This window comes from Apteryx rowi, unplaced genomic scaffold (assembly GCF_003343035.1).
Source record: "Apteryx rowi isolate R43461 unplaced genomic scaffold, aptRow1 scaffold_567, whole genome shotgun sequence".
Classification (NCBI taxonomy): Eukaryota; Metazoa; Chordata; class Aves; order Apterygiformes; family Apterygidae; genus Apteryx; species Apteryx rowi.
In genome coordinates this window covers 435416-453032 of record NW_020450835.1, presented here as the reverse complement: position 1 = coordinate 453032, position 17617 = coordinate 435416, and the positions used below count along the sequence as shown (strand labels likewise).

At 46.8% G+C, this 17617-nt stretch overlaps 1 protein-coding gene across 1 annotated transcript in view; it reads right to left on the bottom strand.

Moving 5' to 3' along the window:
* Positions 1-12549: 12549 nt before the first annotated feature.
* The window catches only part of SPINK2 (serine peptidase inhibitor, Kazal type 2), a 7245-nt gene continuing 2177 nt past the window's right edge, over positions 12550-17617 (bottom strand). The window contains exons 3-5 of the mRNA XM_026082094.1: positions 17377-17414; positions 17053-17162; positions 12550-12716 (exon numbers count right to left, since the gene is read on the bottom strand). Of these exons, the coding sequence (XP_025937879.1) occupies positions 12671-12716; positions 17053-17162; positions 17377-17414 (194 nt within the window). The 3' untranslated portion in view covers positions 12550-12670. The remainder of the gene's footprint in view (positions 12717-17052; positions 17163-17376; positions 17415-17617) is intronic.

Sequence of the window (17617 nt, the reverse complement as noted above, 5' to 3'; positions counted from 1 at the left end):
AATTTGCAGCACAGACCCAGCCCCAAAACCTAAGAAACATTGCACAGGCAGAAGAGGGGGACAGGGGTGAAAGGGACAGGTGTCACCTTTTACGCCCTGAAATTGCGACTGTCTCCAGGGCAAGGGGTTTGTCTGGGCACAGTTCTGCAGCGCTCATTGCTTATCCATGCCTGTGTTTATGGGGACGGTGCGGTTACCTGTGGGAGAGGGTGGGCACAAGGCAGATGCCTCTTGTCACAGTGAGACGCTGGTTTTGGGGGGGGGGGTCCTTAAGATGTGTTGCCATCCCCAGCTGGCCATCTCAGGGGTGCAGCTCCTTAGAGAAAAGAAGAGTTAAAACAGGATCTGCTCCTGTGCCTGTCAGTGACAGCACAAACTCCGCGCGTGTTACCAGGGAGGCTGGCGCACCCCTGGGCTGCTCTGCACAGGGTGCAAGAGGTACACAGTTGGTTCAGATCCTGTGTGCTGTGGGATGAGCGAAGGGGGAACTGGGATGGGTCAGAGGGGTTTCAGCAGGAGCAGAGCTCTCCTTTCCTTCTCTGACAGGGGAGGTAGGTTTGCGTTTGTGTGGGCTGGGAGCCTGAACTGGGAACTCTCGCTTGAGAGAGAGCGGTGTTCTTCCTACTGCTGTCATTTCCTCTCGAGGGTCTTTGGTCAGCACAGGTAATGCTGGGTCGGTACAACAGAGTCAGGAGCGCTCAGACGTCAGCCTCGGTGAGGAGCCCCACCCTGCCAACACACAGAGCACAGGAGGACACCGAAGCGGGAGGAAATGTTGAGTGCGTGCCCAGAAGTGGCAACTGAACAGGTCTAAACAGTGCTCCCACCTTGGGGGCAGGAGCACTCAGCTCCCGGAGGGGCAGCTGTGTCTGGCACGTCTGGCCGGGAGGGCTCAGAGTGGAGGCAAGATGATTCCTGAAGTACCTCTAAGGATCTATTGATCGAGTAGGTGGAGAGGGGTGTTTTCCAGAGAGGTGTGATGTGAGCAGGGTGCTGTGCTGCACAGGCAGGCACCTGGATAGCGCTCAACCCACGGGAAAGCCCAACAGGCACAAACAAGCTCAAACACCTATAACAAACGTGAGCGAAAGGAACTGTATCTGGGTCACGGTTTAAGGAAATCCCGCTTTGCTTGCGGTATCTGTTTTCGCTTCTTGTCCTGGACTAGTCTGAGGGACGCAAGAGGCTGGGGGTGCCTGTTCCCTAGCAGCGCTCCCCACCAGCAGTGGGGTCGGGCCCTGGGGTTTGCTGCCAAACTGAGGCTGTTTGAAGCAGGAGGGCTCCCAGCGCTGGTGTGGGATCGCCTTCCTGCTGTTGTGTCTTACGCACCCGTCCCTCTTGGCTAGCTGGTGCTAAACAGCCGGTGTGTCCGACTTCCCTGGGCAAGATCTTCTCCCTTCGTCAAAGGCTGTTTCTAGGCCTAGACCTATCTAGTGAGAGCTTCCCCAGAGAGGGCTCAGTGTAGGGCCACATCTCCTGTGCCTCAAGCCTATGCCCTGGCCACAGGGAGCTGTACCCAGTGTGGTGAGCACAGCAGAGCGGTGCTGAGCGACACTGCCCACTGGAAAGCTGTGTCCCCATCACCTCTGCGGAGCACAGGCCACTCCTGTTGTCCAGCGCTGGCCTGTGTGCACGGCCAGGGAGCACTGGACCAGGCTGTCATGGCTTTTCAGAGACAAGGGACTATCCCCCTGTGGCTGGGCACCTCTTCTCCTGGCAAAGGTCAGTATTCTGCATCTAGCAGATAAGCAACGAAGTAGGTCAGTCTCTGAGCACTAGATCTCCTCTCTCTGACTGCCCTGCTCCCTGCTTTCATGCTCAAGCAGGGCAGGTTGAGCTGGGAGATGGACAAAGCTCTCTGCCAAGAACAAAATATCTACATGAAGGGAGGAAATACGCCCGGGTAAGACAGGTAGTGTGTGGGGAGCTACGGGATGCAGACAGCACTGAATTGATTGTAGCAGCTTGAGAAACTGAAGCCCTTCCCAGGCAGGTTTGGAGCCCACAGTTCACAGGACTGGCAGCTGCAACGAATGTTTAACAAAGATCGACTGATCGGGAGAACTGACAAAGGAGCTGCTTTTCTCAGAGCTGCCAGTGACCAATCCAGCCTGGGCCAAGTAAATGTTAGTGTTGTGACAGGAAAGCCCAGGATGGGGAACAGGTGGTGCAAACCCCAGGGTTGCTTGCTGTTGCTCTGTGCTTCTCTTGAAATACACTTAACAGTTTTGGGGGTTTTTTTGGGCAAGATACTAATTCCAGCCTCTGCCGTCCATTCAGCTCTTCTGCTGGTAAATGCACCTTCACTGGCCTGTGAGGTTGAGCAGGGCTCAAGTTAGGGCAAGGCACAGAAAAATAGCCTTGAGTTCTCCTGACTTGATTTCTCCTCCCCTCCCCTGTAGCTGGAGTGTGGCACTGGGAAACCTCTGCCTAAAGCGATGGAGACACAGAAGGGAAGAGCAGACCTTGCAGTGGGCAGGGTGGCAGGATTTGTGCAGGGCATCTAAACATGCTGCAGGGAAGAACTCCCTCTGGTGCTCTGCTGACCACACTGCCCAGGCCTCTCACTGCCACCTGTTGTACAGCATTGCTTGTGTCCTGCAGTTTCTTCATCAAGGTGCCAAAGACGGGATTAAGGGACTTCCTTTTCTTTAATGCTGCATCTTTCATTAGCTACAATCAACGAAAATGTCCATTAGCATGAGAATATGGATTCAGACCAGGCACAGCACGTGAGTAGCAACATGTCTGAACTACAACACCAGGAAGCTCTGCAAACCCTTGACCGTCTCCTGCAGAACCAGGGGTTTACCTTTTGCTTCCAGGCACATGCTGTGGCTAGTGAGATGAGCGGAGCAGCTGAGAGCCACGGTGCTGAGCGGCTGTGGGAGGCCTCATGCGGGTGTTTGTAGCGGGGGTTGACCTACTGAGAGTACTTGCCATTTGGTCCCAGGTGTAATCCAGCAGATCTGCTAAGATCGACTGAACGCAGAAGCAGTCCTAGCTGGGGTCAGCAGGAAACCTTGGAAAGGGGGTCACTGATAAAAAGCCTCTCTGTATTTCTTCCTCCACCAGAACCAGTGACAAGGAGCAGTGCAGACTAGTCTGGAGGGGCAGTAACATCCCTGGCGCTGGCACAGGGGAATGACTCCAAAGGGGCTGGGGAAATGCAGGTCCCAGGAACATGTGTACAAAGGGGGATCCATTCAAGTGTCTACAGTGACACTTTCTTCTGGGTTCTACCCAGAGATGTCCCAGGCAGCAGTGTTATAATAAAACCCTTCCTTCAATGTGAAAACAAGGAACAACGTGAAGTCCCCTGTCTTCCCTAACGCTGTGGGGCATGAAGGAAATGGCTATATGCATCTTCAGTTGACCAAGAAAGAGGAAGAACGGGAGTCTCTCTCTCTCTGTGGGTGGCTGGCAACTGTCCCTCACGCCCCTTTGGGCCTGCCCAGCACTAACAGACCCCGGCAGTGCTTCAGTGCCCAGGCAAACACCTGGGTGTCAGGGACTCCTGGAGCTCATGGAAGCTTTGGGGATCTGTGAAGCTGATGTATGACCTATCTTCCTACAGATACTGATTTCCTCCATTTTTTTCAGAAAATGTAACAAACAAGACTGAATGTCTCAGATACCATAAGAAGCCAACATTACCTTGTCTGGCAGGAGCAGAAACACAATATTCTGTAATTCACAAGCAATCCAAACACACCCTGCAGCAGAGATTGGTACACATGCCTGGGAAACACATATCTTCTCCCTGCCTCCTATCTTGTTCCTTGCACCACAAGGCCAACAAAAGCATTTGTGCGGCCTTGCAGTGAACTGAGTCAGGGAACTGATTACACTTCAGAAGGACCCAGTTCTTTTCCCTGTGCTGATCTGGCTTGGTGCAGGCTCTGTTAACGCAGCGGGATATGCAGCTGCACAAACACTGGCACAGGGAGGGGGCAGTGCACGGCAAAGGGCAGATGGCTGGGGAAGGGGCATCGCAGCAACTTCCTCAGCTGGCTCAAGGCCTGTGCCATGCTGCTGGGTTAGTACTAGAAGACCTTCCTTTCCCTTAGAGTGCAGTGATATCTTTCAGTTGCGCTAATTGCTTTTGGGATGAATACGAGTTGGTCTCCTTGGGACTTCTTTTTTCCAGTTGCGTATTTTTTAAAGCTTCTATCACAACCTCACTGTCCCTTGGTGACATTCAGAGTGGAGGCATGAATGATCCCATGTACTTCTCCTGTGTACAGTGTTTCATCACAAGGAAACCACTACACTGCAGAACAGAGGGGACAAGAAATGGTGCTGATCTCTTCATCCAGCATGCAGGCAAAATTCCTGGTAGGGCCTAAGGAGCTCCTGCCTGCAGAACCAGAACAAGCTCCCACCCTTCAGTTATTGCCTTTGGTTTGGTGCCTACCTGTCTCCACTGTACTTCCTCAAGACCAGCAAATGATCGTTCAAATCAAGTGGCTGTGTGCCAAAAAACAGAGACAGGGCAGATTCTCTGCCAACTGCTGCACATCACACCAGCAGGGCAGTGGTGGTGGGAAAAATCTCAGGAATGTGCTTGCCAAGACTATCTTTCTTTGCTTCTTTCAGTGCCCCTGACTACACAAGCGCAGAAGAGTAGAACAGGGAGAAGCCCAGAGCCAGGAGAACGCTGGGCTGTCAAATGGACAAACAAGTCGACACTCCTGAAAGACTGAGATCATACACTGTCTGGTGTTTTTCTTCTCCATCCCTGAAAAATCTCGCTGGTTTTCTATTTTGATTCTTTGAACACTAACAAGAGAAGAGAATAAAATACGATAATATGTATGGATTCCCCATCCTTTTTTTTTAAAGCGTATTTGTCAGCGATGAGCCAGTTTTCTCCTGACTGTTCACTAAACCTGCCTTACAGCAAAGCTCCAGTGAGAAGGACTGCAGTCCTTTCCCAGCTGATCAGTGAACTTACAGATGGAGAGAAGGTAGAAGGAAAACCTTTCTTTCCTGCAGCCCAAAGACTGATTACCAGCAAATGAAAAATAACTCTGGTAATGTTCCCCCTGCTAATTCTTGGCACAGTTTATCTGAGTTGCTCATCAGGTAAAAATCAGTTCTTTTCATGAGCGTTGAAATGGCATTCAAGATCCTCATTCTAGCACATTAATCCATATATCTGTGTCTGCTGCCTTCCTGGTGCACTGAAGAGCTGAAAAGCAATGTTTGTTGGGCAATGATGTAACTTAGTTAATCTAATCAATTATCAGGAGTAGGCAAATGTGTCTTTTTCTTCTCATGAGCCCAAACTCTTACTTTTCCTTTCAGAGTTAAAAAAAACACCCTTTTTTCTTCTGATCACTTTTTTAAGGGCTACGTTATGGGAAACAGTTTTCATTCTTTCTCTATGTAAGAGTGGAAGAAGTCCCCAAAGCATGCAGTTCCCCCCACCACACACACTTTGGGCTGGACCAGATAATAGCAGGTGCTACTAAGAGTTTACAGACTCTTATGCCCAGAGCTTAGGAAATCTCTACCTTGCTGATCCAGACAGATGACTTGCTTACTCCCTCCTCCTACTTAACTCTGACATGAGAATTTTCTAGCCTTTCAACTGGTAATACTATAAATAGTCAAGTAAACTTTGATTACAGTTACAAAACTATCAAACTTCCAGACACAGAAATTGCTACAAATTGTCTATTACCTTCTACTACTTATTAGATAAACTTAATTACTGAAGTGACTTACCATTCACAATCATTTCCTTACCGCTTTGTACATTCTAGCTATATTTATGTCTCCTAGCTTAAGCTTAGAGAAGGTATGTGCATTGTGGTATAACATGTGGGAAGCACAGGCAGAAATTAACAGCACACAAGCCACTCCATAAAAAGCACCCCCAGAAAAGCTCTGACTCCCAAGTAAATGCAAAGCTGCTTCAGTATCCAAAATGTCTGCAGGGGACTGGCAGATATAACAAAGGACGTGCAGGAGACCCAGGTCCTTCTAGGGTAGCAGCTGGAGGCTAGATGTGATACCCCACACAACCTGCAGTGACACCRGACAATCACTAGATACGTTTAGCAACTCAATTCCAGCCCTACTGTCTGCCCTCGAGAGCCTAACAGGATTTTTCAGCACCTGCTTAACTCTGTTACTGGTGAAGTTGGACCCCACTAACTTAAGTAGGAACAGTTTTAAGTCAACTCTAAAGGCTTTTGAACATAACATTAAGAAAAATTATTAAAATGTAAAATAAAACAAGTGTACCAGAATCTTATATAATTTCTCACCAGTAGACAAGAAGGCACTTCAAAAGGGTAAATTTTTCCTTAAGGTAAAGATGAGATACAGTCACTGAGGAAAGTGACTTTTTACCTAGGTTATCCAATTAAGAATGCTCTATCCAGAAGCCTATGCTGCTTCTACAACTATTTAGGGGTTTTAAGAAAATGAAGCAACTTTCAAAAATTGTTATGTGGCCAGCTACAGAATTACCAAGCTAAGACAGAACTCAGTGCAATCCAAAGCAAGGCAATGAATGTCACAGGTTCATCTATGAGACATCTGCCAATAGAATAAAATTATTATAGAATACGAAACTATAGAGTGTCTTGCAGCAAACACACTTGTATTCAATGACCAAGAAAAAAGCAAGTTAACGCCACCAATTAAATGAGATCTACTGTGCATCAGACTGTAATGACACTAATAATATAGATGAAAAGAATCAGGCCCTAACAGAACATTTATGTATACAAAAGGTAACTATTAATAAAAGGTCTCTGCTACACCTGCACTAAGAACATAAAATGGGATTTAAAAGAAAATAAGTGCTGCCACCTAGTGAGCAATAACAAAGTCCACAAGCTCAAGCCCTTCCTCCTGACTGTTCTCCCATAGGATTCAGACCGTGGGTCCCATAACTAGACCTCTCCCTTCTACGCTGGTTCATGGTCCTGTGCAACCTAGGACAAGCACAGCGGCTACGTAACAGTACAGGCCAACACCAGACTGTCACCGATGAGGAAGAGAGAGGGACCCAGCTGTTTTGAAAGTCCCTGCTGGATGACTGCTAATGGCTAGCACATGTGTATAGGTATTTTCTGATGGACAAGGGTTTTAAACCACGAGCAATAATCTCTTGAGCCCTAAATGTTTCACTGTAAGCACGGTGAGTTTGATACATTTTTACCACCCCCAAGAGAAACACAGAAGCCCCAGTCATGAAAGAGTCTGCCAGGAATTCAAGGAGAGAAGCTTTTTTCCTTGCCCAAACTGAAGTGCAGTGTCACCTCTGGCTGAGAAAACCTGCAGACCCTCAAAACAGTGCCTGAAGCAAAGGCTCTGAGCACTTCCAAACACTTCCCCACAGCTAAGCTGGGAGCTGGGGCCTGGCTGTCGCGCAAAACAGAGACCCACAGTGTGTGCTGGGGAACAGCGTTCTCCATTTCTTAGAATGTTTACTGACAAACAGTAGTGGAAATTACATTTTTTCTGACTCGAGAAAGACCCAAAATTACAGAGGTGGCATATTTAAAAGAAAGTGACCCATGCTTGCAGCAAGAAAGGAAAAAAAGAAAAATTATAGTTTTGCAATAATTTCCCAACAGAAATTAGAAACAGGCACATATCAGGCTTAGAAAGGGGGAAGAGGGAGTTTTATGGGTCCTTGCCCTTCCTTCTCCATCATTAGCACCAGCCAGTAAGACATCTCTTAACCTTCATTTGACCTAGACAGATGCCTGCAAATTCTCCTCCCAATCAGATCGTGACTGCTAATCCTGGGAAGCCAGCAAACAGTGTAAAATCCTAATCAAAGAAAAATATTATCCAACCTACTGAGCTCAGACAGAAGAGAGAATCTTTTGTATCTTGTTTCACAATCATGCTATTCAGCAAATATTAGTTCCTTAGCCTCATGAAGATATAGTAAGCTAAGGAGAAGGCTGGTTAGAAGGATTGCTGAAGTCTAAAGGTGATCATGATGACATCAGTAACATCCCATGTTACTGATTTTAGCTAGTTCATAAATGGTGTGAGTAATATCAGTGAATACTTCGAGCAGTCAAAGGGACATATGGATTTTAATGCATCTGATAAATCAAACATGATGGTCACAAAACACTGGCGAGAAGTCCTGTGCTAGTCAATTATTAATCTGAACAAGGCTAGGATTTCATCAATTCCTGGCAGAGCCAGGCATGGCATGACTCAATGCCATACACCAGCCTCTTCATTAAAGACAAATATTTCTCTTTGCTTCAGCTGGAAATGCATGTTTAGGCAATTTGAAGTATAGCTAGAAGTATAAAGCACAATTTAAAATACAACATCAAAGAGCAAAGAAAAGTTGGGCAATACAGCTACAGCAATTGCAACTGAATTTCAGAACTGTTCCACCCCTTCTGCTATTCAGAAACAGTTTGCCTCACCGACAGGTTGCCTGGAGCATGAACAGTAAGATACATCAAACTAGAAGTTTGACTAAAAGGAAGTTTTCAAAAATAAGGAGGTCCTCGGCAACTTCTGCTTTCAATCATTCTGTTTAATTATTACAATGAGAAGAGCAATGTAAAAAGTTTAACTGCATACAAAAGAAAAAAAAAACTCTCAAGAGAAAAGAAATATGTCTGACTTGGTTTAGTGGAAAACTTAATGCCACCTGCTCCAAGTAGCTCGGGGTACCGAGACTGAGAGTTTTGCTTAGACCCAGTGAAATGTGGCTACAGCCTTAATGCCTGGGTACCTTGTCCTACCCTGAGCCTGCCTCATCGTCTCCCCCTCCAAGTATCGCACATCCAGCACTCTGTGACGCCAGAAAAAGGAAGAAAGGAAGCATAGCGAGGCTCCAAAAACCTCCCTGCCTGGTGACTTCGCAGAGTAGTAGAGGCTGGAGCTGCCGGCAGTAGATTTATTCCTGTAGCCAAGGAGGCAGCTGGGAGGTCAATTTTGGGAGACTCGCATGTGGAAGCATGTGGAAGTCAGTCACCAACACTGACCCACAACAGCTACTGCTGCAACACCCGAAGGGTGGCTTTCCCTTTCCGCCATCATTTTGCTGCTCCAGCACTCTACCTGGCTGTATGTAAAATGGACCTCTAACAGAGCCACTGAAGACAACCGGATTGAATCACAAGAGCGACAACTCTTCATAGGCGTAAGCCTTTCCAGCATTGTCCTAAATGCACCATACAATTTTAACTTAAAGCGAAATGAAGTCCACCGTACTGAAACTCTGAGTCACCAACTTTTTGACCTATAAAGCTTCCTAAACACCAAACTGGATTACAATACAATACTGAGTTGGCGAAAGGACACAAATTATGTTTTGCATTCAGCTCTGCAAGGATCCAAATGACAGCACTGAGAGTCATTAATTTTTCTACATTTTACTTTTCATCATTGCAAAGCACATCAAAAAGATGGGACTACATAAAACAAGAGTATGATTTTGTAATATAATATACAATAAGAACTGAGGCAACATTACTTAAAATTGTATAAAATGTTTGTCAAGATTATTGCAGGAGATGATAAGGAAACATCTGCTCCTACATATCAATCTCTCTCCCTTAGTCTTCACAGATAGTTGTGCAGAAGTTACTGCCATTTGCGAAATGGCCCACATTTCAAAAGATCCTTAAGTGTCCTACACGTTACCAAACACAAAAACCATTTCCCCTACCTTCTCTGTAGATCTCTGCTGAATGAGGGGCATCTTGTCTTGGGTAAGACTAGAAAGCAGGATCTGTTACATACATCTGGATTTCTCCTCCTTCACAAGTATTTCTGTGAAAATACCTGTGGGAATGCAACACACATTAGCACAGCAAAACTCCAGAAATTCGTTCAGCTCTTCCCTTCTGCACCACAGGAGATTCCTGAGCCCTGTTAACGCACTTGGTGTTTCGGCCCTGCTGCCACAATGTGACATGGAGGAAATACCTGGGGGGGAAACAGGGGCTGTGTGGAGATACCAGCCCTACTCCATAATTACTGAGGATTGATGAGATGACAGGGTTAAACCCCAGGAACTGTATCCTGGGAGAAAGAAAACTTCATCCACTGTGATTTATACGAAAATAAACACACTTCATACAAGAAAGCTGTGATGAAATCCTGTCCTTGTTCATCTTCGTAAGAATTACCTATCCACCAGCCAACTACCAGAAGGGCCTAATGCTGTTTTTGAAGACACCTGCGACTTCCGCTTACATTAAAGGCTTCCAGGTACTTAGCACTGAGACATCCCAATTTCTTTGTTCAGAAAAAATGTTTTTGTCTACATTAGATTCCCCTCTTCCCTTCAATTTCTGTGTAAATGTAACAGCAACCCTAGTATAGACAAGGTGCAAAAAGCACTGGCACTTTTATGACATGTCTTCCTTACTCTCTTTGAAACCAGGTGAAAGATATCTTAAAAACAACAACAACAACAACAACAACAACAACAACAACAACAACAACAAAAACCCCCCAAACGCAGCATCTTGGTATTGGCTAGAAAAGGCAACACAAAAACCGCTTTCCATAATGTTAGCACTTTCTGACTTGGAGAAAAGGAAGTACAGATGTTAGGGGAAGATTTGGTGGCTAATTATATGCTGTGCTGAATGCACCACTTTGTAAATATGCAGAAGAGTAGGATTTAAAATCTATCCAAAGGTGGTATCTTATGGCATTTCTATGCTGGGAGCAGTGTTATATAATAACCATCGTCAGTCTACATGCTATTTTTTGTTTGGATTTGTTTTGTTTAGTGGTGTTTAATAAACACATGATGTGCAGTAATTCAATCTCCTAAAAAAAAAAAGTAGCTACTATTTCTTCTGAGTTTTGCAAAAAATGCAGTGCACGCACACTTTCTTCAAATACTGAAGGGGCATTTCTGTAACTAATGAGATTGTAGTTGTTAAAGTTGCCTTGTAAGCACAAACAGTAAACAAAAATAGAAGAAAGAAATAGAAAAGCAAACAACTTATTTTTTCCATTAATTCCTTAATTCATATTATAACCACACAAATAACTGCATTGGCATTTGGTACAACTGAAGAAGTGAAAATTTCCAGACCTGGAGGTGGAAATAACAGCTGGGTTTGCACAGGAACTTTCTAAAATGGATTTGCCACCAACAGAGAAAGTTGATTTTCCATCAACAATTGCTCGCTTTTAGAGAGGCCCTGGTCATCTTTTTTTGGCATCTATGTATTCTTGTCTCACTGTGACCACTTTATCCTAAGCTTCCACTCCTCCAGTTGTACCACATGTCAAGTAACTTTTTTCAGTGATTATTCTTTACACTAAGAGGATGAAAATAGGAATGGGCTGGAGGATAAGGATAGCGCTGACCTTTTAAAGGAACTGTAAGTCAGAGGGATTATTGTTTTGCCAAAACTGAAGTCACTGACCTGTTAACATTCATCAGGTTTATAAAGTGTGCTGTATGCCTGCACTGCTGCTGCCCGGTAATGCCTGACGAAGCCATTATCTGGAGCTGGGATTAAAGCAGACGCCATTTCACTGTGATCGAAAGTGGAGGCCATCCTTACAGCACCAAAGCACCCTAATGCTAACCAAATACATTTCACCGCCATTCGACCCGCAGACAACAAAGGTATTTTAGCAGAACAGCACAAAAGCAAGAAACCCTACTTGGCCTGTTGCACCATTTGCAAAACGAGTGGGGAAATAGAGAACTGCAACTGAAGGTTGCCTTTTGGGGAAGGGCACAGGTCCTCCACAGCGGAAGGTCGCCAGAGCCACTCTGAGGCACGCTCTTTTACAGGGATCTTTATTTTTCCAGTTGTATTTCGACTTTTGCCGCGGAAAGTCACTCTGCTGACAGGCCGGTGACCCCGGCGCCCAATGAGATGAGGAGGCGCCGCTGCAACGGCAGCGCCACAGGGGCCCCGGTTAGAGGGGACCGCGCGCCCCGCCGCAGCTCCCCCAACGGTCCGAAACAGCCGTTACGGGGGTGGTGGCGCCCCACCTCAGCTCCCTCAACGGTCCGAAACAGCCGTTACGGGGGGGAGGGGGGGCGCCCACCGCCTCAGCTCCCTCAACGGTCCGAAACAGCCGTTACGGGGGTGGTGGTGGGGGGCGCGCGCCCCGCCTCAGCTCCCTCAACGGTCCGAAACAGCCGTTACGGGGGTGGTGGTGGGGGGCGCGCGCCCCACCTCAGCTCCCTCAACGGTCCGAAACAGCCGTTACGGGGAGGAGGGGGGGCGCCCACCGCCTCAGCTCCCTCAACGGTCCGAAAGAGCCGTTACGGGGGGGGAGGGGGGGCGCCCACCGCCTCAGCTCCCTCAACGGTCCGAAAGAGCCGTTACGGGGGGGAGGGGGAGCGCCCACCGCCTCAGCTCCCTCAACGGTCCGAAACAGCCGTTACGGGTGTGGTGGTGGGGGGCGCGCGCCCCACCTCAGCTCCCTCAACGGTCCGAAACAGCCGTTACAGGGGGGAGGGGGGGCGCCCACCGCCTCAGCTCCCTCAACGGTCCGAAACAGCCGTTACGGGGGGGAGGGGAGAGGCACACTGGTTTTAATACAATAACAGCACTCAAGTCCGTTCAAACAGGCAAACTTATTTATTAGGACAGGATATGTAGAAGGTATATTTAAGACGTTTCCATTTGGATTGGCTTGTCTTCCCTTCTCATTTTCTTAAAAGCCTCCATCTGTCTTATCAGCAACTCCCCCTCTTGAAAATTTGGACATCCTTTTTATTTTCACTGCAAGGCAGAACAGAAATATTTTAGAAGAGGAGCACTCCACGTGAATTTAACAGACATTTTACACAGTGACCTCTTCCAGTTCTTTGTGTTCAGGGCAATGATGTTTTCAGCAAACCTTACTGCACAGTAACTGTGATGTAAAGATGTATGAATCACGCACACAGAGCAAGTAGCTTACCAGAGACAACCTCACTTTAGACTTTGTTACCTATGAAAACCTGATAAAGTCACCTGCAAATCTGGGAAGTATCAAATCACAGGACAGAAATCTCACAGTGAGGGACGAAGTATTCATTACAAAGCACTCTCTGACACAAGACATGCTCCACAGTCCCTGAAGTGGGAACCAGATCTAATGCTGACAAAGTCTACCCCTTTCATTTGGGAATTCAGTGGGAAGGGTGTGTATCGTGGTGCATCTCTGAATCCCTCACTTCACTAAATTTCAAATGTTTGGGTCTCTGAATGCTGGAATCTTCTTAAAGAAAATTTTAGCCAACTCTCCCTTGGTTTGGGAATGTTAGACTTCTTTTGGAAGTCCCGTACATGGTAGTGCTCCATTTACAAATCTCAGTTTACCAAGCAAGTGCAGATATAAGAAGAAAGGGGTATAATGCAAGCTGTCATAAATCTGCAGTTCACCTCTCTATCTTAATAGAATCAGACTGTGCACAAGAAATTTACTTCTCATGAAATTCATGTGGCTTATGATTAGGGAGGATCTGTCGTAGCAGAGATCTTTTTACCAGAAGGAGGTGGAGCAGCTTAAGAAGATGAAACATGCCTGGGGGATGTAAGGAAAAGCCCAGCTGAAGAAGACAGCCTTATGCTATACTGTGCAGAGGCAGCCCAAACTGCTGGGTCTGTCTCCAAGGGGCTTGTGCTGCTGCCAGACTGGGTTTGAATTAAGATCAGCTGTTGCCACTGCTAATGAACAATAAGTGTAGATGAGACCCGAGATTTGCATTTGAGTACACATTCCAGAATGGATTAGATATAAGCATTATAAATAAATAAAAAATAATAAAAATAAACAAACAAATAGATAAATACCAGCGGCCGGCTATCCCATGCTGTCATGGACCAGCCACAGCAACATCTCCTGCAGTGCTCTGATGCTCTGCAGCACATGGGGCTCTCCAAGTGCTGCTTGGCTCCAGCCCCCAAGAGCCTGCATGGTCTTGCACAGCTAGAAGAGCCAGTGGTCGGTACTGTCTTGGCCCTCAAAGGACAGATCCACTTAAAAAGTCCTTTAATGGGCTTAAACAGGTTGGAAGTGACTAGTGTGCTGACTGTTGAGAATCACCAAAGTTAATTCAGAGCTGATTTGTTTGCAGTTCACTATGGGATATAGCTGTATATCTGTTTCTAAGTCAGCACATTCCACTAAGTATCCTAGTAATTACTGTGCATGCAGCTTGTTAAGAGGAGCAGAAAGATCTCTTTGTTCTCCCTTCCTAAGGAGTGTGACGAACTGTACAGTGCACTCCCTGAAGTGAAATGGCCATTGCTTATGACCATGAACACAGCTTTTCAAAACTGAAATTCTTCCAGTAAGAAAGCGTTCCTTCCTTGTTGTGTTCATGCCAAGTCAAACACTTCAAAACAAAGCCCTCTCTCCAGACTGCACTAGAAAGCCACTGAGTAGGCCAACTACTGAATCATTAAGGAAAAAAAATCAGCATCTGATCACCCTGTGTCCCTTCCGACCAAAATACATGTTTCTGAGCATGTAAAAAAATCAGCAAAAAATGATGGTTAAGATGAAATCCATCTTGTGTGTAACTGGCTTAAATCCTGTGGTGCACATTTCACACAAAACATGTACATTTAGTATAAGACGTAAGTCACATCATGGATCACTTAAAGAAATAAGTAATGATAAGGAGATAAGTACTGGTAAGAAATAGCAGGGTTTTGCCTAGAGATCCCTCTGTTCTGCCTGCAGTGCCGAAGTCTAGCATGCACGCATTTGAAATTGAGGGATCAAGCCTGAAAAATAAATCCTAGAAATGTAAGGCTGGATCCCAAAGCCTATCATTCTGCTCTGAGAAAGGATCAAATATCCTTTCATCAGCCCTGACAGATGCTTGTCTAACCTGCTCTTAAAAACATCCAGCAAAGCAATTACACAACTTACTACCACATCTGCTCCACAGCTTCTCCACTCCTCCTTCTAAGTACAGAGACTTTTTTTCCATCTACCTAGCTCAAATTAAGCCAGTAACATCCTGTCCTGGCCCTTGGTGCAGACAGTGACAGTGGTCAGTCAGTACTCCCTCTCTGCCAGCCTTCGAGGCTCTGTCTCATACTCCCTGTTCAGCTGTTCCTCTTGTCTTGACCTTTTATAATTTCTGATGCTCCCCTCCCGACTCCCTCCGCTTTGCCTGCATCGTCCTCAAAACTTGATACAGGACCCCCGTGCAGAACGCAACGGCAATGAGGAGGACAGAGTAATTACTGCCATCTCTTACAAACAGCTCTTCAACTAATACACCTCCAAATAACCTCTCCCTTTTTGCAGTAGCATCCCATTGCTGACTTGTTCAGATCATGAGACGCTCTCTTGCCCAGATCTTCACCACATGGATTTGCAGTCCCTAAGTGTGATACTTGGCAGTTGTCTTTGTCTGTTATTGTATTGATTTCAGCCCTTTTCTACAGATCCCTGGGAATTCTGATACTGTCCTGTAAGGATTGTTGTATCTCATGTCATTTTGCAAATTCTTACTGTCTCTATTCCATCATCCAACTCATTACAAAAAGATGGAATTATATATATTACACCCAAGGGAGACCCTGCTTAATAGCTCTTTGCAGTTTGATTGCAAAATGCTGATTGCTGCTGTTTAACCCGAGCATTTCAAACTATTTGTCTACTACTAATAACTGTTTGTCTACTTAAGTGAATGTCAAGTGGAGCTATGTAAAATGCCTCATTAATGTCAAGGAGTAACTCCAAGGCCAGTTATTTTGCCAGAAAAGTAAATCTCATGGATTTGGTCGGATTATTCTTGACAAATCTGTATCGGCTTTTACTTATTGTCTTCTCCTCTGGCTGCCTACAAGTCAATTGCTTAATAACTGACTCCAACGTCCTTTTAGGTTAGCAAAGACGGGTAGGTTCCTAATATGTAACATGCTAGCACGTCTTTTCTCCCCTTTTCAGAGATATGTACTACATGTGCTTGCTGATTCCCTGGAATTTCCAAACCTTTTCCAAACTGTAGGTTTACCAAACTTCCTTGCGATTTGTTGTTTGCTTGGGTTGTTGTTTGTGAAGTGCACTAGTGTGTTTATCAAGCTCTGCAGATCTGCTTACTTCTAAATATACTTTGACACATTCTTCCCTTCTTCTGGCCTATGTTCTTTCTATCTTGATCGTTTGAATTGTGTAAAGCATTTGGTCACAATTAACTTTATTTTTTTTCCCCCTAAAGTCAAAAACAGTTATTTCAGCCTTCCCTGTGTTGAAATCTGTGTATTTGTAATTTTGTAAGTGTCCATCACTGCTGTTCTGCTATTCTCACTTTTTTCTTTTGTTAGAAACAGGAACTCTATTCTAATTTCATGACCATTTTAATGTAAATTGCCTTTCACCATCTAATCGCAAGCAGTTCCTCTCAGTTTGTGCTGAGAGGAGGTACTATATAGGTCTCCAGACTGTCATAAATGGGGGTAGCAATGCCTATTAAGTGCTGATTTACTGTGTTTTCAAATCTAAAAAAATAATGAAATTATTTTCATATGTTATGAAAATTATGAAATTATGAAAAAATAAAATATCCTCTATCAAATATTAGGAAAACTTATTCTTGATGTTTAAACAACCTGAATAGGAAAACAGTATTTTTCTCCTAACATTTGGCATTCTTACTCCTCCCTGTGAAAGGAAGTACAAGATATTGGGTCCCGAAGTAAAAATTTTGTAGTAAAAGCTGCGCTCCACATCTAGGTGGGATCTTTTGTGTTTTCTGTGAGTCTCCGACAGAAGGTCTGGAGAAGCCTGGACTTAAATTTAATGCTAACGAGCCACTGTACAACAACACTACAGGCTAAACCCTCTGCGAGATGCTCCTCCTTGAGAACTGCAAAAATGAATATGCAGTGCCAGCAGCTAAGATAACATGCAATCTAAGCCGTCTACAGGCATCACGGCAAAACCTGCTGCAAGGGGCCGGCGTTTGAGGAGAAGATGCTAACCCCGCAGCTTGACGGCCCGAGCGGTCCGAGGCCGCCGGCTCTCGGGTTAACGACCGGGGCGTGAGGGCGAACGCCTTCCTTGCGGGGCAGGCCGGGGCAGGGGAGGCCCCGACGCCTGGGGGGCTCCTACCTGTTCGACTCGCAGAGCACGCACTCGTTGGAGTAGGTCTCGCCGTCGGTCCCGCACACCGGGTTGTAGTCCCTCGGGCAGCCCGGCACGCCGTACCTGTTGCACGCAGGCTGGGGGAAAGAGGGGTGCGGAGGCGTTTGAAGCAGCTCCGGCAAAGGGGAGGCTGCGGAGCTCCCGGGCTGGCCGTGGGCACCCCGGGGGCTCAGGGCGCTCCGGGGGGGGGGCAGCGCCTGCCGGGGGGGTGGGGGGGGGCAGCCCACGGCGCTGCCGCCTCCTCCGCGCGAGGGGCTGGGGGGGCACCGGCACCGGGCGGGCCGCACTCACCGGGATGCTGGCAGCGCTGGAGGGCAGCGAGATGAGCCCTGCGGAGAGCGCCTGGCGTTAACGGCACCCGGGTCCCGACGGGCTTCTTCCCCCCCCGCCCCTCCCGGTAACGGCCCCGGTCCGGACCCGGTTCAGCTCCCCCCGCCCCTGCACCGGCCACCGGCCGGTAAAGCCCTGCCCCCGGCCCCGGCCCCCCCCCCCCCCCCTTCCCCCGGTGTCCCGGCGGCGCGGCTCACCTGCG